This window comes from Sphaerodactylus townsendi, linkage group LG15 (genome assembly GCF_021028975.2).
Source record: "Sphaerodactylus townsendi isolate TG3544 linkage group LG15, MPM_Stown_v2.3, whole genome shotgun sequence".
Taxonomy (NCBI): Eukaryota; Metazoa; Chordata; class Lepidosauria; order Squamata; family Sphaerodactylidae; genus Sphaerodactylus; species Sphaerodactylus townsendi.
In genome coordinates this window covers 25,483,136-25,502,450 of record NC_059439.1, presented here as the reverse complement: position 1 = coordinate 25,502,450, position 19,315 = coordinate 25,483,136, and the positions used below count along the sequence as shown (strand labels likewise).

General features: G+C 46.0%; 1 protein-coding gene across 1 annotated transcript; it reads right to left on the bottom strand.

The window, feature by feature from the left end:
* Positions 1-456: 456 nt before the first annotated feature.
* On the bottom strand, positions 457-8,631 carry ELOB (elongin B). The gene is made up of 4 exons (XM_048517644.1): positions 8,476-8,631; positions 4,435-4,569; positions 2,011-2,119; positions 457-796 (listed from the first exon to the last, which is right to left on the bottom strand). The coding sequence occupies exons 1-4, from the start codon at positions 8,476-8,478 to the stop codon at positions 684-686; spliced, it is 360 nt and encodes a 119-aa protein (XP_048373601.1). The 5' UTR covers positions 8,479-8,631; the 3' UTR covers positions 457-683.
* Positions 8,632-19,315: the final 10,684 nt, after the last annotated feature.

Sequence of the window (19,315 nt, the reverse complement as noted above, 5' to 3'; positions counted from 1 at the left end):
GCACAAGCACCAGGCCCACCAGCCAAGTCCTCCCTGCTCACCGTGGTGCGCACACGTTGAGCTCAGTGGCCCAGGCCAGCCTAGATGTGTGTGTGGAGGGGGTGATTTTCTGCCCCCCACCTGACGAACTCTGTGTGCGCATGCCCACAGAGAGGGTTCCGAGTGCCACCTCTGGCACCCGTGCCATAGGTTCGCCATCACTGACCTAGAGGGACCCCCCTCCCCAAACTCTAGGCCTTTGATGTAGTTGGAAGTGACAAGGGCCGAGCTCATTCTGCAGCATTCTGCATACCAGCTCATTCTGCAGCATTTCACCAAACGAGAAAATGAGACCTGAACAGCAAGAGAAAAAGTACTACCCCCTGAGCAGCTTCCAAAGCTCGATCCAGAAGCCGGGTCCCTCTTTGCATTTCACTGCACGGGCCCACAACACAAGACGAAAGGGAGGGACGGGAATCCAGCTGAACTTTTTTATTGTTTCCAAAACCAAAACAGCTCTGTTGGATGAATGGGGAGATGCTCTGAATGGAGGGCATGTAGTCTTGCTTAGAGGAAGTGGAGTTAAAGGGGAGGAGCCTGGACTGGAAGGGGAGGGGCAGCGCCATGGCTCTCTCCACCCTGGAGGCTTGAGGAAGGGAGGGGGGTGCCGTGGGACGTGCAGCTCACTCCGCCCCCCCGGGCTCTCATTGCACCGCCTGCTCATTCGCGCTGCTGCTGGAATCCTGGGGTTTCATCACGTCAGGGAGCTCTGGAGGGCTGGAGAAGGGTTCGATGCGGAGGGGCTCAAAGGTGTCATCTGCAGGAGAGAGAAAAAGGAGCAAGTGGTGGTTGGCATCTAACAGCCTTTCTCATAGTAACCTCTGTGGTGTGTTGCCAGCCCCAAACCAACTGTGCCACAATGGTGAAGTGGAAGCAGAAAGGCAGAAATCCTAAAAGATACTAGCTGGGGAAAAAAAAGAATTTGTCATCACAACGTGGACTAAAAACTTAAGACTCCTACAATGTGCAATGGATGTGTCAAAAAGTATCAGCCTGGTATTCAAGGCCCGGTCATAGTCTAAATTCATCCTCCTGTTATTTCCCGCCCTCTGGATTCCAAGTTCTAACTTTATTTATTTATTTAGTTAGTTTATTTATGGTTAACAACCAGTAAAACTATATATTGTCGAAGGCTTTCATGGCCGGATTCAACTGGTTGTGGTGGGTTTTCCGGGCTGTGGTCTGGTGGATCTTGTTCCTAACATTTCACCTGCATCTGTGGCTGGCATCTTCAGAGGTGTATCACAGAAAGAAGTCTGTCCTGGACAAAGTGTGTAACAGACTTCCCTCTATGATACACCTCTGAAGATGCAAGCACAGATGCAGGCGAAATGTTAGAAACAAGGTCCACTAGACCACAGTCACACAGCCTAGAAAGCCCACCACAACCAGTAAAACAATAGTTCATAAAAAGCCAAATTCCAGGTTATTTACAAACAAAGAAATAGAAAAGTTAAAATATAAAACAGACCTTATTTTAACATTCCTCTATAAGAACGAAGGGTCTCCTATTCACCTGCTCTCCTGTATTTGTTTACTAAAACACCCAACCGGGCTACATCACTGGGGAGGCTTTGGCCCTTACCCAACAGCAAATAGTTCAGTTTCCATTGATTATCTTTTCCAGCCCATTCAGTCAAAATAGGCCCCACGATTTCTTCTCTAAGCTTTTCACATAGAGGGTACTTAAGCAACTTGTGTTCAAGTGAATCCATTTCTTCCAAGGAGCAACCACAGAGCCTCTGTTGATATGGGATTTTCTTAAATCTACCCTCTAAAATAGCAGATGGCAGGGCGGTACTTCGAGCCAATGAAAACAGCCTCCTTTGATTTTTATTCGCTGGAAAAAAACAGATAAGGGGCTGGTTTCACCTGAAATCTAAAGGTTTCAGGAGCCAGGTATTCCGGAGTGAGCCTTAAATCAGACAGTCTCTATCCTCCAGTCCACAATGACCGTTCAGTGCCACTCACCACTGATCTTGAAGGCCAAGCCCACTGTAGCTGGAGCTTGGGGTCGCGCCGTCTGACTGGTGAAGCCGCAGTCCCCGAGGGTTTTGCTATCATCCAGCAATTGGTCATCCTGGGGAGATGGGTGGACATCACAGAAAAGGAAGTGGGAAAAGGAAGTACAGCACCTGGCAGGCTTGCCTCAGTTGGTACTGAAATGAAAGCGCTTCCAAGTGGCACAAGCAATGCACGGAACACCAAGTGGGCTTTGCTGTGAAGAGGAATGCCAGAAAGCCACCCAAAACGGGTAGGTGGCCTTGCCCTTTAAAGTCCTTTGCGGCTTGAGTCCACAGTTCCTTAAGGAATTACGCATATTTATTTTATTTATTTATTCTTTCAACTTTTATACCGCCCCATCCCCGAAGGGCTCTGGGCGGTGTACATCAGGTAATCACAAGTAAAGATAAAACAGCTAAAACCATTAAAAGCAGGGATAAAAATAAAGGCTAAACATAATAACCAAGTACTAAGAATAAGAAATAAAGTGGTGTCCGGCAATCCCCTTTTAAATCCTCTCCCAAGGAGGAGCGGCAGATCCGTAGATGGCAAAGGCCCAAGTATAGCGGGCCAAGGGACCGGGGGCACCATCAACGGCTGGTTCCACCAAAGGCCCGGCGGAACAGCTCCGTCTTACAGGCCCTATGGAACTCAGTAAGATCCCGCAGGGCCCGGACAGCAGGTGGAAGAGCGTTCCACCAGGCCGGAGCCAGAGACATAAAGGCCCTGGCCCGTGTGGAGGCCAGCCGTATCATCGAGGGGCCGGGGACCACTAGTAGATTGGCCTCCACTGAACGAAGAGGCCGTACAGGGACATATGGGGTGATGCGGTCTCAGAGATACCTATGCACGTATGGCAAGAACCAATACTGAACTACAGACAAAGATGGCTCTCTTCATGCCACTCCCCCATGGATCTGAAGGTTTATCATAAAATCTTCCCAATTCCATGGGCCCCTGAAATGTTGTCTTCCTTGTTCTGTCTGCTCAGCAGTGCTGAGATCATCTAGGGAGGGGTAAAGGAGCTTAGGGTAGGAACCTGCCAATTTAGAAGAAGAAGAGTTTGGATTTATATCCCACCTTTTCCCTCCTGTAGGGAGACTCAAGGTGGCTTACAAGCTCCTTTCCCTTCCTCTCTCCACAACAGACACCTTGTGAAGTAGGTGGGGCTGAGAGAGTTCTGAAGAACCGTGACTAGCCCAAGGTCACCCAGCAGGAATGTAGGAGTGCGGAAACATCTGGTACACCAGATAAGCCTCTGCCACTCAGGTGGAGGAGTGGGGGATCAAACCCGGTTCTCCAGATTAGAATCCACCTGCTCTTGATTATACCACACTGGCTCCTTAGAAACCTGGTTGGTAGGATCCATGTAAAGGCCTTCTCAGCTGGACCCACCTCCCTCAGGAAGGCTATCTATTTTGGAAGACCTTTGATTATGTTCGTGGTTTATTCTCTGGCATGGTTCCATCCAGTTTTTTTCACGAAATTATATACAGCTCTTTACAGCAGCACCCACCACACTATTATTTTTTGGTCATGTAGTCATGCTTTTTTTTGGTGATCAAAGAGGATCTCCCCCCGCCAATCATGAGAGGCTAAGCAGCTGTAAGGGAAGAGGCATGCGCACAGATCAGCTCACTACTTGGCCTGACCGTGGAGAAAGCAACACACTGGAAAGGGACACAACCCTAGGAGGCTGGCTGGGACTAAGAGGTGATCTGCCCCATCTATCTTCATAGAATCATAGAGTTGGAAGAGACCCCAAGGGCCATCAAGTCCAACCCCCTGAAATGCAGGAACACACAATCAAACAGATAGTCTGACATATGTTTATCCAGCCTGTTAAAAAACCTCCAAAGGAGACATAGTGCCTTCCACTGTGGGACAGCCCTGTCTGTCAGGAAGCTTTTTCTGATGTTTAGGTGGAATTTATTTTCCTTCCCCTTGAACCCAAGACTCCTAGTCCTAGTTTCAGGAGCAGCAGAAAACAAGCTTGCTCCCTCACCCACAGGACATTCTTTCAAATACCAAAACACGCCGATCACGTCACGTCGTGTCCCATGTCGAAAAGGAGTCTTTCAGTCATCAGCCAATTACCTATCACCATTTTCCATAAATGCAGGCTTGAAAGCTTGCACTCACCTCTGAAGAATGGCTAGATGTTCATTTCGTTCAGTGTCCAAACATAAATACTGACAGTGTGGCATGAGATCCATGGGAACCTGAAGTTCCAGGTCTTATGGGACGTGCCCTTGTAAAAAGTAACGTCTAAACTGATCCAAGGTAGCACTAAATGTGTCATAAACAAGAACATTAAAAACACCCAACGAGACAGGTGACTGGCAGCATTCTCTACATGCTCTTTCTATTTTGGACCCTTCTGCTGCCTACCTTGTATAGCCTCTGTTCTTCCGGGGGTCTCTTTAGGATCCCCTCCACAATTCTTTTCAGCTCATACACTGTGCTGGATTCCTTGGCGTCTGTGAAAATGGTCGTCTTGTGACATCGGATCATTAGAAAGACATCCTATTGGAAGGTAGGGAAGAACAGAGATGGAGAGTTAAGTAACGTGACCAAGAGGTACTCATCCCCAAAAAAGTTTTCAGCGCTCCACCAGCACTTTATCCCGGTCCAGCTGTTTATGACCTAGAAGAGAAGAACTTCCTACATTACCTACAGGAAATTCTTGAGTTGCTAAAGGCATCCAGGTGAGTAAGCTATTCAAAAGCCTAAAACACCTTGTCCTGCCCTGTCATCAGCAATCCTGAAACATCATGATAAAGATGGGAGGAACTCTTTTTCCAACACAAAACAAAAGGGGCTGGTGGAGTGAGCACGTATATATATTTATGTAAACTTTGCCCCCCTAAAAAAGAGTTGAACATCCTTGTGTTCTCAAGCACAAACAGGATTTCATTGGGGGAATAAACTGCAGTGCCTTGGGAAATCAATGGCAGTAGCACACACAACATTTCCCACATAGCCATAATCACAAATAATAATTATAGGTTGGATCCAACCAGTTTTGGGGCTACCAAAAAGGGTCTGTGGGAACCCCAGGACCTACGTTCCGCCGGGCCTTTGGAGGTACCAGCCGCTGATGTGGTGCCCCCCCTGTTTGGCTCCTTGTTTGGTCCTCGTTTGACCTGACATCTGGGTCACTGGTCACCTATAGAGGCCCCCATGCCTCCCTCTGGGGGGGGGGAGGGAATTTTGAAATTAGGATGTTGGACCCACTCTTATTTCATTTTCCTGATAATTACTAATTACTGCTGCTTTTAATGTTTTAACTATTCTGTACTGTTGCTTTTGTTTGTTGTGCACCGCCAAGACCCCTTCAGGGATGGGGCGGTATAAAAGCCTCAGAAATAAATAAATAAATAAATAAATACAAATACGTGGACCAAACGCATGTGGAATAAGCGATGTAGTAAGGCGATGAATTGGGTGAGATTCAGCAAGATAACTGGCTGGACCCAACCCTGAAGCCTGCTACCGTCACTTTGCAGGAAGTATAAGAACTATTTGGTGAATGAATATCACATAAGCTTTGATAAGCATATCATCACAAGCCAATCTTGAACCGCGCCCAAACCAAAACACGATCCAGCAACAGAGCCTGTTCTAAATAATCTAGTGTACAATTTGGATACAAAGCTCATTTCACTTCTTTTGCAGTTAATGCTGTTCGTTCAATCCTCTACTTCCAAGCAGGGTTGATGTTTTAAAAAATATTAAAAATGGGAAAGGTTTCATTCAAATTTTTTTTTTGAATCCACTTCATTCATTTTTTTTTGCAAGCCTCTATGGGATTCAATCAGCTTCACAGTATCATTAGTGACTAGGATGAGTTCCTGTGTACAGCATGATTTAGCCCATTAAACTCAGTGGGTCTTACCTGTGAGTAAACATGCATACTATTGGGCTAACAAAGTTCCCAGAGCATTTCTTTTTCTTCTAAATTATTTATTTTAAGGGGTAGACTTTTTTTGTGATCAACCATTTGAGAACAAGATGACCTTTTCCTCTGCAATTAACCATCTGAGAACAAGATGACCCCCATCATAAAGCATCCCTTCAACAATGCAAAACGTATACAAAATGCACAACCCAGTTTTAGCTTTCCAAACTCTCACAATTGTTTCCAAGCCAGTGTATTCGTCTTGAAAAGCAACCCAAAGATTTTTACACTCTAATGGAAATCTTAGAAATGATGCTGAAAAGCTTCAGTATAGATAGAATCTAGCTTCCCTCCACCCTCCAGAAACACACACACACACAATGAAAAATGCTACTCCTGATGCTGAGATAATCCAGCTCATAGAAATCTTCTCCCCAGAAACTAATCCTTCCTGGGGTCCTCTCCAGACTGCTTTATTACATCCACAAAAGGCAGAATGTCATTTTTTTTCCTGCTCTTTGTCCCAGCCAATCACTGGGACAGCTTGGAAACCTGTTTTGCACCCAGCAGTATCTTATTCAGTGTACTTTCCAGCACGTCGTGTGTTCCAGCTTAAGTCTTTAACTTTAGTTATGGGTTTCTGCTGCCGACAATTTATTTCCCCTTTTTGTACAGAACAATCAGCTCTGCAAAGAGTTCTAGAGAACTCAAAAATTGCATACTGTTTTGTGATATTTTAGATGGCTCCGAGAAAAGCTATTGCAGTTTTTTTTAATTAAAAAAAAATCTGTCTGCGAATTGGCCCACCAAATACTTTTTTACCTCACTACCAAATTTTTGGATTTGTACATAAAACAGCGCTTTAGGAGCAAATCCTGAACATCAGCCTTCCCTACCTGTATATTTATTTTAGCTTCCCTCTACTTGGTTAAGTGGATCTGTGTATATAATGTTGTTATGCCAATAAAGGTTCCTTGTTTGTTGTTACCTCACTCCCAATGTTATTAAAGCACATGTAGACAGAGCACTCGACCACAATCAATGTCAAACTTCTGCTGGGAGACTTGGGTTCGAAATCTGTGGAATCTCTGCTGTGGAATCTTGCTGGGTGACCACGGGCCAGTCACTTGCTCTTAGCAAAGCCCACCTCACAGGGCAAATGTGAGAATACCAAAGGAGGTGGGATAACAACTACCATATATGACATGCTAGTTTCTTGGCTGGAAGGGTTGGATAAAAATGTAATAAAATAAAACAAGGAAGTGTGGGGGGATTCGTTTTTCAAGTGCTCTCGGGGTTAAATAATAACAATAATATTGAATGAAAAAACAGTAAACAACTGATGAACAATAAACAGTAGTGAGGAATCAACAGTAGATTACAGTCTGCACTTGTGGACAAAAATGTAAACAGTGCCAACAATAACATCCTCTCCTCTAACCCACGGTAACTGATGTTCTGTTCTGTGCAGTCTTGGAAAGTTATCCCAGGCCTGCTCCAAATTAAAAGCACTAAAATCTTCCAGGATAGCTTCCGTACTCCAAATGCTTGAATACAACTACCCCCTACTGTTGCTCCCAAATCTTCCAGTGTTGCCTGGAGAAAGGCCCAAACAGTTTACCCAAAAAAACCATCCAAGAATTCAACCCCACCAGCCTGCCAGCAGATGACATAGCTTAAGTGGATTACGCACAGCAATCGTTACAGACAAACTTGTTTTCCCTTTTTATAACCAGACAACGAATTCATTTATGACAGTTCTAACTCCTTCACAATCTGCTGTGTGGAACCCACCTTAGCCTGCCATCTAGCATATATGCTGCCACAGGAGGTGGTGATGGCCACTAACCTGGATAGCTTTAAAGGGGGCTTGGACAGATTTATGGAGGAGAAGTCGCTCTATGGCTACCAATCTCGATCCTCCTTGATCTGAGATTGCAAATGCCTTGGCAGACCAGGTGCTCGGGAGCAGCAGCAGCAGCAGCCCATTGCTTTCACCTCCTGCAGGTGAGCTCCCAAAGGCACCTGGTGGGCCACTGCGAGTAGCAGAGTGCTGGACTAGACGGACTCTGGTCTGATCCAGCAGGCTTGTTCTTATGTTCATTTTGGGCTAAATAAAGCAAAGGCGGGGGAGAGAATGATCTCGTTTGGGTGAAAGAGGAAGCCACATACTTGGGGAGGGATGTAGAAAACAGTGGGTGGTTAAGATTGGACAGAGGCCTTTTGAACAAGAGGCAGGGAAAACTGTCCCCCCCCCCTACCCACGAGGGGCGAGGGTCGCCCCTAAGAAGACGTTAGCTGGATGTCGATAGGAGGGGTGTGTGTAAGAGTTAGATGGGCACCAGGGAAAGGAAGAACCCCTGCATAGGTGGGTAGGTGGATGGATGGATGGGGGAGCCATGGGAGTCCCTGCGAAAAAGAAGGGAAAATGCAGGGAGGCTGACTTTAGAGGATAGAGAAACAGGGAAAGAGCCTTTCCGGGAGGACCAGCGCCATAACCATTACTCCCGCCTACCCCCTCCCCTACTCACCATCTCTGCAGTCGCAGCCTCTGCCCAGACCCCCCAGAGAGGAAAAAGCAGCCGCCCCCCAATATCCCAACATGCACCGCAACCTCAGGCTTGCCCAACCCGGTTTCACTGGAATCGTGCGTCGGCGCATGCGCCACAGGAAGGCGTCTTGGGATGGTGCGTTTGTTGGTTAGTCGCTTGGGGGAAAGAACCATAGACAGCGAAAAGGAACGCGGAAGGGAGCATAGAGGCGGAGGTCTCAACGGGTAGAGCGGTCGCCTCCCGCGCCTGCCTCCGCCATCTTGGAAAGGGCGGATTGCATGACGGCCATGTTTAGAATGGCAATTGCTTGTCGCTTCGCCAAGTCCTATTATAATACTGCGGCAATCTTCCCTCGGCCCTATGGCGGCGCCATTTGAAGAAGGTCTACGTTTGCTTTCATTACCTTTCATCCTGAGGCATATTTTAACCTTGCGCCACGACAACGAGATAATTCCTTCACTAAGGAGTCATAAACACAAGGACCATATTAGGAAGATCTTTTTGTTTTTATGTCTGAAGGGAAAGGGAGGCTACCTGGCGGCCGCCATGACGAAAGAGTCAAACACCTACGGAGTATTAAATTACGGGCCAACTCAAGGCGCCATCTTGAGGAGGTCCACTTGGAAGGCCCACCATTTTGTAGCTTTGCGTTTGAAACAATTAGTTCTTTCGCTTTGCAGGGGCGTTTTGAACGCCCGAACGGCAAGAAAAACTAAAGAGGCAGTTCTCTACATGCACTCTTGCCTCACACTCTGAGTTCTTAGTGAGCAGTGCAATGCTGCAATGCAAAAGTAAACAGAAGCCACTTCATACAATCCCCTGCATGTGATAATGCTTTTCTGGGACTGCACTGCAGGCTATGGGTAGGCAGTGTTGTATAATGGAAAAAGAAAATTCAGACAACTCTATAGATAAATATTTAAACCATTTATATACCCTGCACTCAGTGCAAAAAAGGATCTCCAAGTGGCTTTGGTACTCATACTGAAAATAGTAACAAACAGGGACAGCAAGGAATTGAGAAGGCATCTACCCCCACCCCACCCCATGCCCCGCTATTTCCTCTTCTCATTTCAGGAAAGGGAGTCCCTTCCCTTTTCCTCCTTCCTTAATGGTTGCCAGCTTCAGGTTAAAGCCTTGGAAAAATTAGGTTTGGAGAGGAAAGTGACCTTAGCGCAGCATAATGCCATTTTCAGTCTGACAAGGTCATTTGAAGTTTGCAAACAGCACCTTAGAATATTTTACAATGTATTTGTTTGACAGGCTGAGATGGAAGGAGATGGTTGGCCACAATATGGCTAAGAGCAGTGACATCATGTCTTGAACTGATCCGCCCCCTGTTTGGAGCTGTTCTTGCTGATTTGCCTATGGCCACCTAATAGGATTGCCAACTCCTGGATTGGAAATTCTTGGAGATTTAGGGGTAGAATCTGCAAAGGCTTGGAGAGGGGTGCAATGTTAAGAGGGTATAAATGCTGATCTTCCAAAGGGGTATAATGTTTGAAATCCATCCCAAGCAGCCATTTATTTTTAGGGGAACTGGATTTCTATAGTTGGAGATTGGTTGTAATTTAATGGGATCTCCAGGTCTCACCTGGAGCTTGGTAACCCTACCACCCAGCAGTCTACTAAAGAGGATGGCACTACATCACAGTTTTGCTCCGGGGCATCGGCTGGATGGAAGGAGACCAACGGTGTACTTTACCTGAGGCAACAGAATTTCATGAAATGGCTCTACCTGTGCACTTTACAGGGAGATTCAAATCCAGATCTAAGTCCAAATGCTCTCCACTGTATTGTCTCTTGGTGCTGTATCCCCCAAACCTGTTTTTCCCATTCTCATTCAGTTTCATCCCATAGTGGTTTTGTGAGTAGCTTAGGTAAAGAAAGATGAGGGGAAACTGGGACATCAATTGATCAGGAAACTAGGATCTTCCTTGCTGAAAAGGAACATGCCAAGTGAAGATGGGGAATTCTGGGCTTATGAAAGGGAGGCAATCTGTAAATGATGCAAGAAGGAGGAAAGAAGACAAACATTTGCTCATATTTACATCCATAGATGCAAATTTATACATCAATTCTAAAGCTGAATCACTACTTGCCATGGTGCCAAGCATGTCTGGGTGGAGTCTGGGTGGAATCACTACTTGCCATGGTGCCAAGCATGTCTGGGTGGAATTAGGATATGGGAAATTCCCATTTGAATATTCCACTCTCACATAAAAACCCAGTGATTGACTTTGGACCAGTCACTCTCTCTGTTTAACCTGCCTTGCGGGGTGCTTGTTACGAGTATAAATGGAAGAATGTTGCAAGCGGCCTGTGTCTACTTTCAAAGCTATGAGTTGTAGCACTGATTTGATAGCTTTTAACAAGCTCGAAGACTCTTCAGCGGGATCGCTCTACCCTCCAGCAGTTTACAGGCAACTGTTTACAGCAGCCCCATTCTTGTACCAAAGATTACTGTCCAGGCCTGAAGGCTCAGTCCCATCTGCTGTATTCTTCTTTTTTTCTTCAACAGTTTATCTTTCACTGTTTAAAGCCTAGACAGTCTTGGTTCTCGAGGTTAAAGATGACAACAATTGATTTGTTTAGTTTGCTGGTTTGAAATGCTTATCTTCCATGCTTTCAGCCCATAGGTTTCTTGAAGCAGTTTACCATAAAGCCAGAAAAGACAATGGAAGCGATAAAACATATGAAAAGACCAGTGATTTCCAGTATTGCCAGCACAAGGTTGGGAAATTCCTGGAAATTTGAAGGTGGAGTCTGAGAGGGAGGGATTTGGAGAAGTGAGAGACCTCAGCCGGACATTTTCTCCAGGTGAATTTATCTCTGGCCCCTTCCGCACACGCAGAATAATGCATTTTCAAACCACTTTCACAACTGTTTGCAGGTGGATTTTGCCATTCCGCACAGTTTCAAAGAGCACTGAAAGCAGTTTGAAAGTGCATTATTCTGCATGTGCGGAATGAGCCTCTGTTACCTGGAGATCAATTGTAATCCCAGGAGATCTCCTGGCAACCCTGTAGTACAGCTATTCAGAGGATTTAGACCAGTGGTTCTCAACCTTCCTAATGCCGTGACCCCTTTAATACAGTTCCTCATGTTGTGGTGACCCCCAACCCTAACATTTATCCATTTTACAGAGGGAGAACACTGATGCAGAGAGTCTTAGGCAACCCCCGTGAAAGGGTCGTTTAACCCCCAAAGGGGTCGCGACCCACAGGTTGAGAGCTGCTAATTTAGACCCTGTCACTCTAAAATTTGTTCAATATTGTCTTAATAGGGTTGCTAAAAGTGGGGGGGGGGAGGAGATGACAGGGGCATAATTCTGGGGTTCTTGGTCACTGGGGCTGTAGAGGTAGACTGGGCACCACAGGCGTGTGTTTATTCATTCCCTTATTGAAGGGAAGAGAAGATAATTAACCAGCTTAATTAGTTTCACGCCGCACACCTGTTTGTGTTTATTTTGTGGGGAGAGAAGATAAACATGTGACTTGGGCCAGTCACTTTTTTCCCCGTCATAAGCTACCTCACAGGGTTGTTGTGGAGGTAAAATGGGAGGGAGGTCATGTAGTGAGGCCTGAGGCACGTGGGTGAAAAGCAGGATATAAATGCGAGGAATGGAATCGGAAAAATGTTTGTGGCACGTTCAGACAAATAGTGATTTGCCCTTTCATGCTAACAGCAAGCCATATCATTTGTTTTCATTGTTATTATTTGTTGTTAAGTACACGTTTATTTCTCCCTTCCCAGGAGCTCAGGATGGTGCGCATTGTTCTTCCATCCTTCCTTTTATCCGCACAACAAAGCTGGGAGGTAGGTTAGGCTGAGAGAATGAGAAGCCAAGGTAACCTAATGAGTTTCATGGCCGAGGCGGGATTTGAACCTGGGCCTGCCAGGTCCTCACCTGACCTCTACAACGTGATAAATCTGTGCATATAACTCCACCATTCAAAATGGTGCACAATAGTTACAGCAAAGATCGGGGAACTGGGCTATGACAGTGGCTCCTTCAATATGCTAACCTTTACTGAAACTTTGGCCCTCATTAAAGAGAGGCTGTTAGCAATGGACTATCTACAACTGCAGAGCTTGGCAAATAAATCTTGTTCACCAACAAATGTGTCAGTTCCTTTCACGCAGGGATACCCAGCCTATTATATTACAGCCCTCACAAATCCCATACACAGGAGAGCCTATATGCTGGCTAGATTTAACATCATGCCATCTCCGCTACATAGAGGAAGACTTAAAGGTCTTCCAAGCGATAAGAGGTTCTGTACCTGTAGCATAGGACAGCTGGATTCCATCCCACACATCCTCCTGAACTGCGTATTATACCAAGAACTCCGATCCAGCCTGCTATCCAAGCTATAGACCCTATGATTGATTATACTGAATCAGATAATGTAGTTATGCTTTTAAATCGTCAGGATTTTCATTGTTGCCTTATAGTGGCAAAGTTTTTGTCAGAAGTTTGTAAACTGAATGCATGACAAACGCGAAGTTTTTTACTATTCACTTTTTAACTGGAACTGTATTGTATATTATCATGTATATGCCAATAAAGGCTTATTGAAATTGAAATTGAATTGAAATCTGTGCATATACAGAGCCATGGGAAACAAGGGCCATGGGAAGGAGGGATAATGGATCATCTGCAACATAACAACTGCCTGGATCTAATCCTGGATGCATCCACCCACCTGCTCAGAAGCAAATGACAGCTCTAGCAACTCGTGCTGTTTTTTTTAAAAGAAGGCACTTATAGAAAGTAAAAATTGGAACTAAGAAAAAAACATTTATCAGGGACAGATCTGAGAAAGCAGAGATTTTCCCTGCTAAATAAGGACCTCTGGAATATCTTGGCCTTCCCTTTGAACTTGTGTATGCTTTTTGAGAGGTACACCTTTGATATACATATGGTATGAAGCATATTAGGACACTTATGGGACTCCTTAAATAAGAACAAAAGAACCACTGTCTTAGATTAGACCAGTGGTCTATCTAGTCTAGAATCCTGTTTTCCATGCTGGCCACCTGTAGACCTTCAAGCAAAGCACAGAGAGTCCCAAATCTTCCCCATTTGCTGCCCCTACTGCTGGTATTCTGATAGTTATCAATTACATCCCATGTAGTTATCATAGCTAATAGCCACTGGTGAACGTATCCCCCACAAATTTGTTAACCCCCCCCTTTAAAAGCCAACGAAACCAAGCATCTGTACTGTATCCTAGGCAGTTAGTTCCACAAATCCGTCGCTCTTTGAGTGACGTGCTTCCTTTGCTCTGATCTGAATCCACATCTTTGGCCTCTTCTGCACATGCAGAATAATGCACTTTCAATCCACTTCCACAATTGTTTGCAAGTGCATTTTGCTATTTTGCACAGTAAAAATCCAGCTGTGAAGTCCTTTGAAAGTGGTTTGAAAGTGCATTATTCTGCATGTGCGGAAGGGGCCTTTGCCACTATGTATTCCTGGCAGGTGACCTTCTCTAAGCACTGGTCCTTGGGCGGGAAACGAATGCACACAGGCGCAGGCTGCCACACACGCTGGTGCACCTCCTGCTCGGCTGCTTCAAGTTCTGAGCGCTACTGCTGAGAGGAGGGGCGTAACTAAGGCAAAAATCACGTGGCAAAATCACCAATTAGTAACCCCCTCTCAGCACACACAAATAATGAGTAACCTACTCTCGGGAACCTGTGACAACCTGCTGGATCCCACCTCTGGATATAATGCCATAGAGTCCATTCTCCAAAGCAGTCTTTTTCTTTAGAGGAGTTGATTTCTCTAGTCTGGAGAACAGTTATCCATCCCTTAATTATTTTGGTTTCTCTTAGCTGAATAATTCCTGGCTCTACAGCACAGGTGTCAAACTTGCGGCCCTCCAGATGTTATGGACTACAGTTCCCATCATCCCCTGCCAGCATGATTCTGGCAGGGGATGATGGGAACTGTAGTCCATAACATCTGGAGGGTCACGAGTTTGACACATATGCCTTAGAGCAGTGGTGGCGAACCTTTGGCACTCCAGATGTTATGGACTGCAATTCCCATCAGCCCCTGCCAGCATGGCCACCTCCCTCCCCCTTTTTGCCAATTGACCATGCTGGAAGGGGCTGATGGGAATTGTAGTCCATAACTTCTGGAGTGCCAAAGGTTCACTACCACGGCCTTAGAGGAAATTCAGGCTGCTATACAAACAAAGCACCTTAGCGTGAAACCGTAACAGCCAAAAGTACCACTAGACAGTACTGTGTCCTGTGCTGTACATAAGAACTGAAATCCATCCCGATGCTTAATGCCTACCCAAAAATGTACAATTGTCATTGTCCAGAATCACACTAGTGACTGGTGATGGGGCTGGCGTGACTCAGACCAGCTAGAAGATGCTGGCAAGTCAGGTTGTTGTTTACCAGCATGATTCCAGGGAAACCGGCTTTTCCAGTGCTCAAGCTATCAGTTGCTCCTGTGGGAGACACGTGAGGGCTGGGAAATGAACGAGAGGCCAGGAGGAGATGGGAAGGAAGGCTGTGTCCGCTCTGCAGGAGTAACTAGAAGAACGTCAAGACAGGAAACTAAGGCCCGGCCCCGAGGAGCTTCCAATTCAAAACTTAAGAGATAACCATAGGAGAGATGTAAATCCATCTCAATTTTATGCACTTAGGCTTAGCTTCAGGAGGGAAGGGGAGATAAGGGACTGCGCCAAAGGGTGGAAAAGGTGAGTTTTGAGAAGGGCCCTCAAAGAACGGAAGGAAGAACGTAGGGTTGTTACTTGTGGTGAGGTCGGTACTTATGTTTACCTGGTTAGCCTCCCAATAGTTTTAAAATGTGATTTTATTATGTATGTGTTAATTTATTCACCATCTTGGTGACTCTTGTGAGGGCAGAAAGGCAGGATGAAAATTTTGTAAATTAATAAAAATAAATAAAGCTGTCTGGAAAGAAAATAACCCATCCCTTTATTAGACCTTTATCTGGCCCATCTTTAGCAGGTGATGTTATTTGCCTCCAAGCAATGAGCTGCCCTTTCCCATACATTACATCTCCATCAAAGGAACAGGAAACATTTTTCTCCTGTTGGCAAGCCCAGAAGGGTAAAAAAAAAAAGATTTCAGACTTTTCTACAAACTTGGCTCTTCTCAGGTTTGCAGGAACATTTGCCTTATCTGGTCATGGCCCCAATCTCTGGATGTAAGCATCAACAAAAAGAACTGCAGAGGCAGCTGCTTCTCTGAATGGCATACTGTATCCAGTGACATTTTCTATTTATGAAGCAGGGTCTGACCTGGATGGCCCCAGGCCAGCTTTATCTCATCAAGATCTCAGAAGCTAAGCTGGGTCAATCTAACCTCTAACTGTGGGTTCTGTGGGGAAGAACTTGGAAGGAGTTGCAAAGAACTAAATTTTAAAACAAAATGGTTTACTTCCTTAACAAATAATGCTTTTAACATTAACATTTAACATTAACAATTTACAGTCCTTCTAGGTTGCATTTCAAGTCCTTATCTTGACAATCTACTGATAAATGCCAAGTCCAATTCTTCCTGCTGGTGGTTGGCTTATGAAGACTTCAGAGGCTTGGTGAATGGGATCCAAGATGATGAAGGTCCCCAAACTATCTCCCATCAATTACACATACATAGCAAGCCCTGAAACAATAAGTTCTAACATTTACAAATATAGCAAAAATAAACAACTCCCTTCCCACTAGTTCCCAACAATCTTTGCAGTTACCTTAAACAAGGTGTTAAGAGCTTATACAGAATTAAATCAAGGTCCCAGCCTGGTAGCCTTGCTTCCTCCAACTTCACCAGTTTTTGCAGCCTTCTGCTGCTTTGAGTCTCCAGCCCCCTTTCTGGGTCAACCCATTCTGAACAGAGGGGTTACATTAGCACTTGGATGGGAGACCACCAAGAAATAGCAGGGCCTTTATGCAGAGGAAGGCAATCGCAAGCCACCTCTGTTAATCTCTTGCCTTGCAAATCCTACTGGGTGACTTGACTGCACTTTACGCGCACACTTGTTCTGACCTGGACAGCCCAAACTAGTCTGATCTCATCAGATTTCAGAAGCTGAAGCAGGGTCGACCTGGCAAGTATTTGGATGGCAGACCTCAGGGAATACCAGAATTGTCACCTGGGTGCAGGCAATGGAGATGGACAACCCTCCCATATCGCCAGGAAAAGTTGGCTCCCCAGAGCAGCTTGGCTGGGGGATCTGGCCCCTAAATTTAAAGAATCTGCCTATCCTGGCTTGAATTTCCCACTTCCCCAACCCCCTTTAATAGGAACACTGAACATTTCAGATATTTGGGCCTTAACTCCCACTTTAAAGCAAACTGGGCCACACACACAGAAATCTAGCGATTTTAGGAAGTGAAAACAGCACCATGGCTATTATATGTTTCTTTTACACCAAGGGCCGTCAATTTGTCCCAGCAGCCATCAAAAGTTTCAGTGCCGAGGTGGCCCAGCAACTGCTTTATGGGGCACCACTATGGATAGGAGCCTGGAATTGCTCGGTTGAGCAGATTCAACCTTGCTTCTTACAGAAGATTCTAGGTGTGCCCCATTGGGTGCCGTATGCTGCTCTGTGTTTGGAAACTGGCCAACATCTTCTCGAAACCATGGCACGGCTAGCGACCTTCAAGTTCTGGGCACATTTATGCTTCAGTCTGGAGGTCCCGAGTTTAATGTCTGAAGCTTTGCCCACCTTCCAAAGATCTGAGTGGTGGGCATGCACAGAAGCTAAAATACTTCCTCCAGGTTGGTCGCCCAAGGCTTTGGCAATGTTAGGCTCATTCCGCACATGCAGAATAATGCACTTTCAAACTGCTTTCAGTGCTCTTTGAAGCTGTGCGGAATAGCAAAATCCACTTGGAAACAGTTGTGAAAGTGGTTTGAAAATGCATTATTTTGCGTGTGCGGAAGGGGCCTTACCAGCCAATTAAATCCTTCAGAGCTTGAGAAGGAGGCTGATCAATGAAGAGTATCAGAATCTCACCAGAGAAACCAGTAAGTTCTGTTCTCTGCTCTCCTTTGGAATCTACCCCAAGGTAGCTTGTATAGCAAATTACTTAATCCAGCTAACAGCCCAATCAGCCGAGCCTTTACATGTGCGAGATGTAATGTGTTACCTTCAGCTTTGTTTCAAGGCAGACAATTGAAAATTCCCTATCATGAGAGAATTTGCATGGTCACTGTGAACTGTGTAGAATTGCTCAAAGAGAAGCAGTGGCGTAGTGGTTAAGAGTGGTGCATTCTAATCTGGGAAAACGGGTTTGATTCCCCACTGTGCCGCTTGAGCTGTGGAGGCTTATCTGGTGAACCAGATTAGCCTATGCACTCCCACACACGCCAGCTGGGTGACCTTGGGCTAGTCACAGTTCTTCGGAGCTCTCTCAGCCCCACCTACCTCACAGGGTGTTTGTTGTGGTGAGGAGGAGGGCAAGGAGATTGTTAGCCCCTTTGAGCCTCCTATAGGAGAGAAAGGGGGATATAAATCCAAACTACTCTCCTCCTCCTCCTCCTCCTCCTCCTCCTCCTCCTCCTCCTCCTCATCGGCGTCGGCATCGTCTTCTTCTTCTTCTTCTTCTTCTTCTTCTTCTTCTTCTTCTTCTTCTTCTTCTTCTTCTTCTTCTTCTTCTTCTTCTTCTTCTTCTTCTTCTTCTTCTTCTTCTTCTTCTTCTTCTTCACTGCCCTCTATATGAGATATGAGATGAGACTAAATCTTTTGCAACCGGGTCTGGCAAAGAAAAAAAATCTTATCAGACCAACAAAAAATCTTCTACCTGTTAAATAATGATTTCTACGTCTCGCTATAGACATGTGTCTACAAATGTTGAGTAAGATTTCTACAGCACTGCGGCCATTTCTCAAGATCTATTATGCTATGTATGGATATTTTTTCCCCTGTCTGTCTCTTATGCTGATATGCCAGTAAAGCTTGACTTGACTTGACTAACAGGAATCCCAGCCTCCAAATGAGATCCCTGAAATTCGAGGTCATCTCCAGATTATAGTTCCCCTGGAAAAATGGATGTTTCCGAATGTGGACTCTATGGCATTGTACCCCACTGACGTCCCTGTCTCTCCCAGGCTCCGCCTCCAAATTAGGAGTTTCCCAGCCTGCATCTGGCAACCCTACACTCCCATCCCCTGCTGGTTTCCAGGATGGACTGGCAGGACAGGTGCAAGGGGGAACTGCGCCATGGGCACGCATGCGCCCTGCACACCTGCCATGTTCCCACCCGCCCTGGAATGCCCCCACCCCGGAATCAGTGGTGGTATCCAAGAATTTTAGTAACAGGTTCCCTCGCCAGCCCCCCCTCAGCAAAGGGGGCAGAGGCATACCTAGGCAAACCTGAGCCCTGGACAAAATCTGAGTTGGATGCCCGCCCCATGGGCAGCCACCCCACCACAACCCCCAAAATGTTTTTGGCACCAGGTCATTTCTAAATCATCATCACATTATGGAAAATGCCCCAACTCACAAATCTGAACACAGCAATGGTGAGATAAAAGGTACGAAAGGCTGAGAATCCATGAATTGCAGTACCTGAAAGGGATTAACCCAGTTCAGGGAGTTACATGATTAGTCGCAATTGCTATATGGAACCTTCACGTTCAAAGGCAGTACGCCTCCCGGGGAGGCGAGGGCGTGGAGGTGGAAAAGCAGACCCAACTAGTAACCCCCTCTCGGCACACACAAATGATTAGTAACCCACTCTCGGGAACTGGTGAGAACTTGCTGGATCCCACCTCTGCCCGGAATGCCCCCACCATGCCCCCGCCCCGGCATGTGCCCACTGCA

Coding starts and splice junctions, on each gene's coding strand:
- ELOB (XM_048517644.1), bottom strand. Junction 2,120..4,434: donor AAGAACAGAGGCTATACAAG/GTAGGCAGCAGA, acceptor CCATCTCCCCAG/GATGACCAATTGCTGGATGA. Junction 797..2,010: donor CTTGGCCTTCAAGATCAGTG/GTGAGTGGCACT, acceptor TCTCTCCTGCAG/ATGACACCTTTGAGCCCCTC.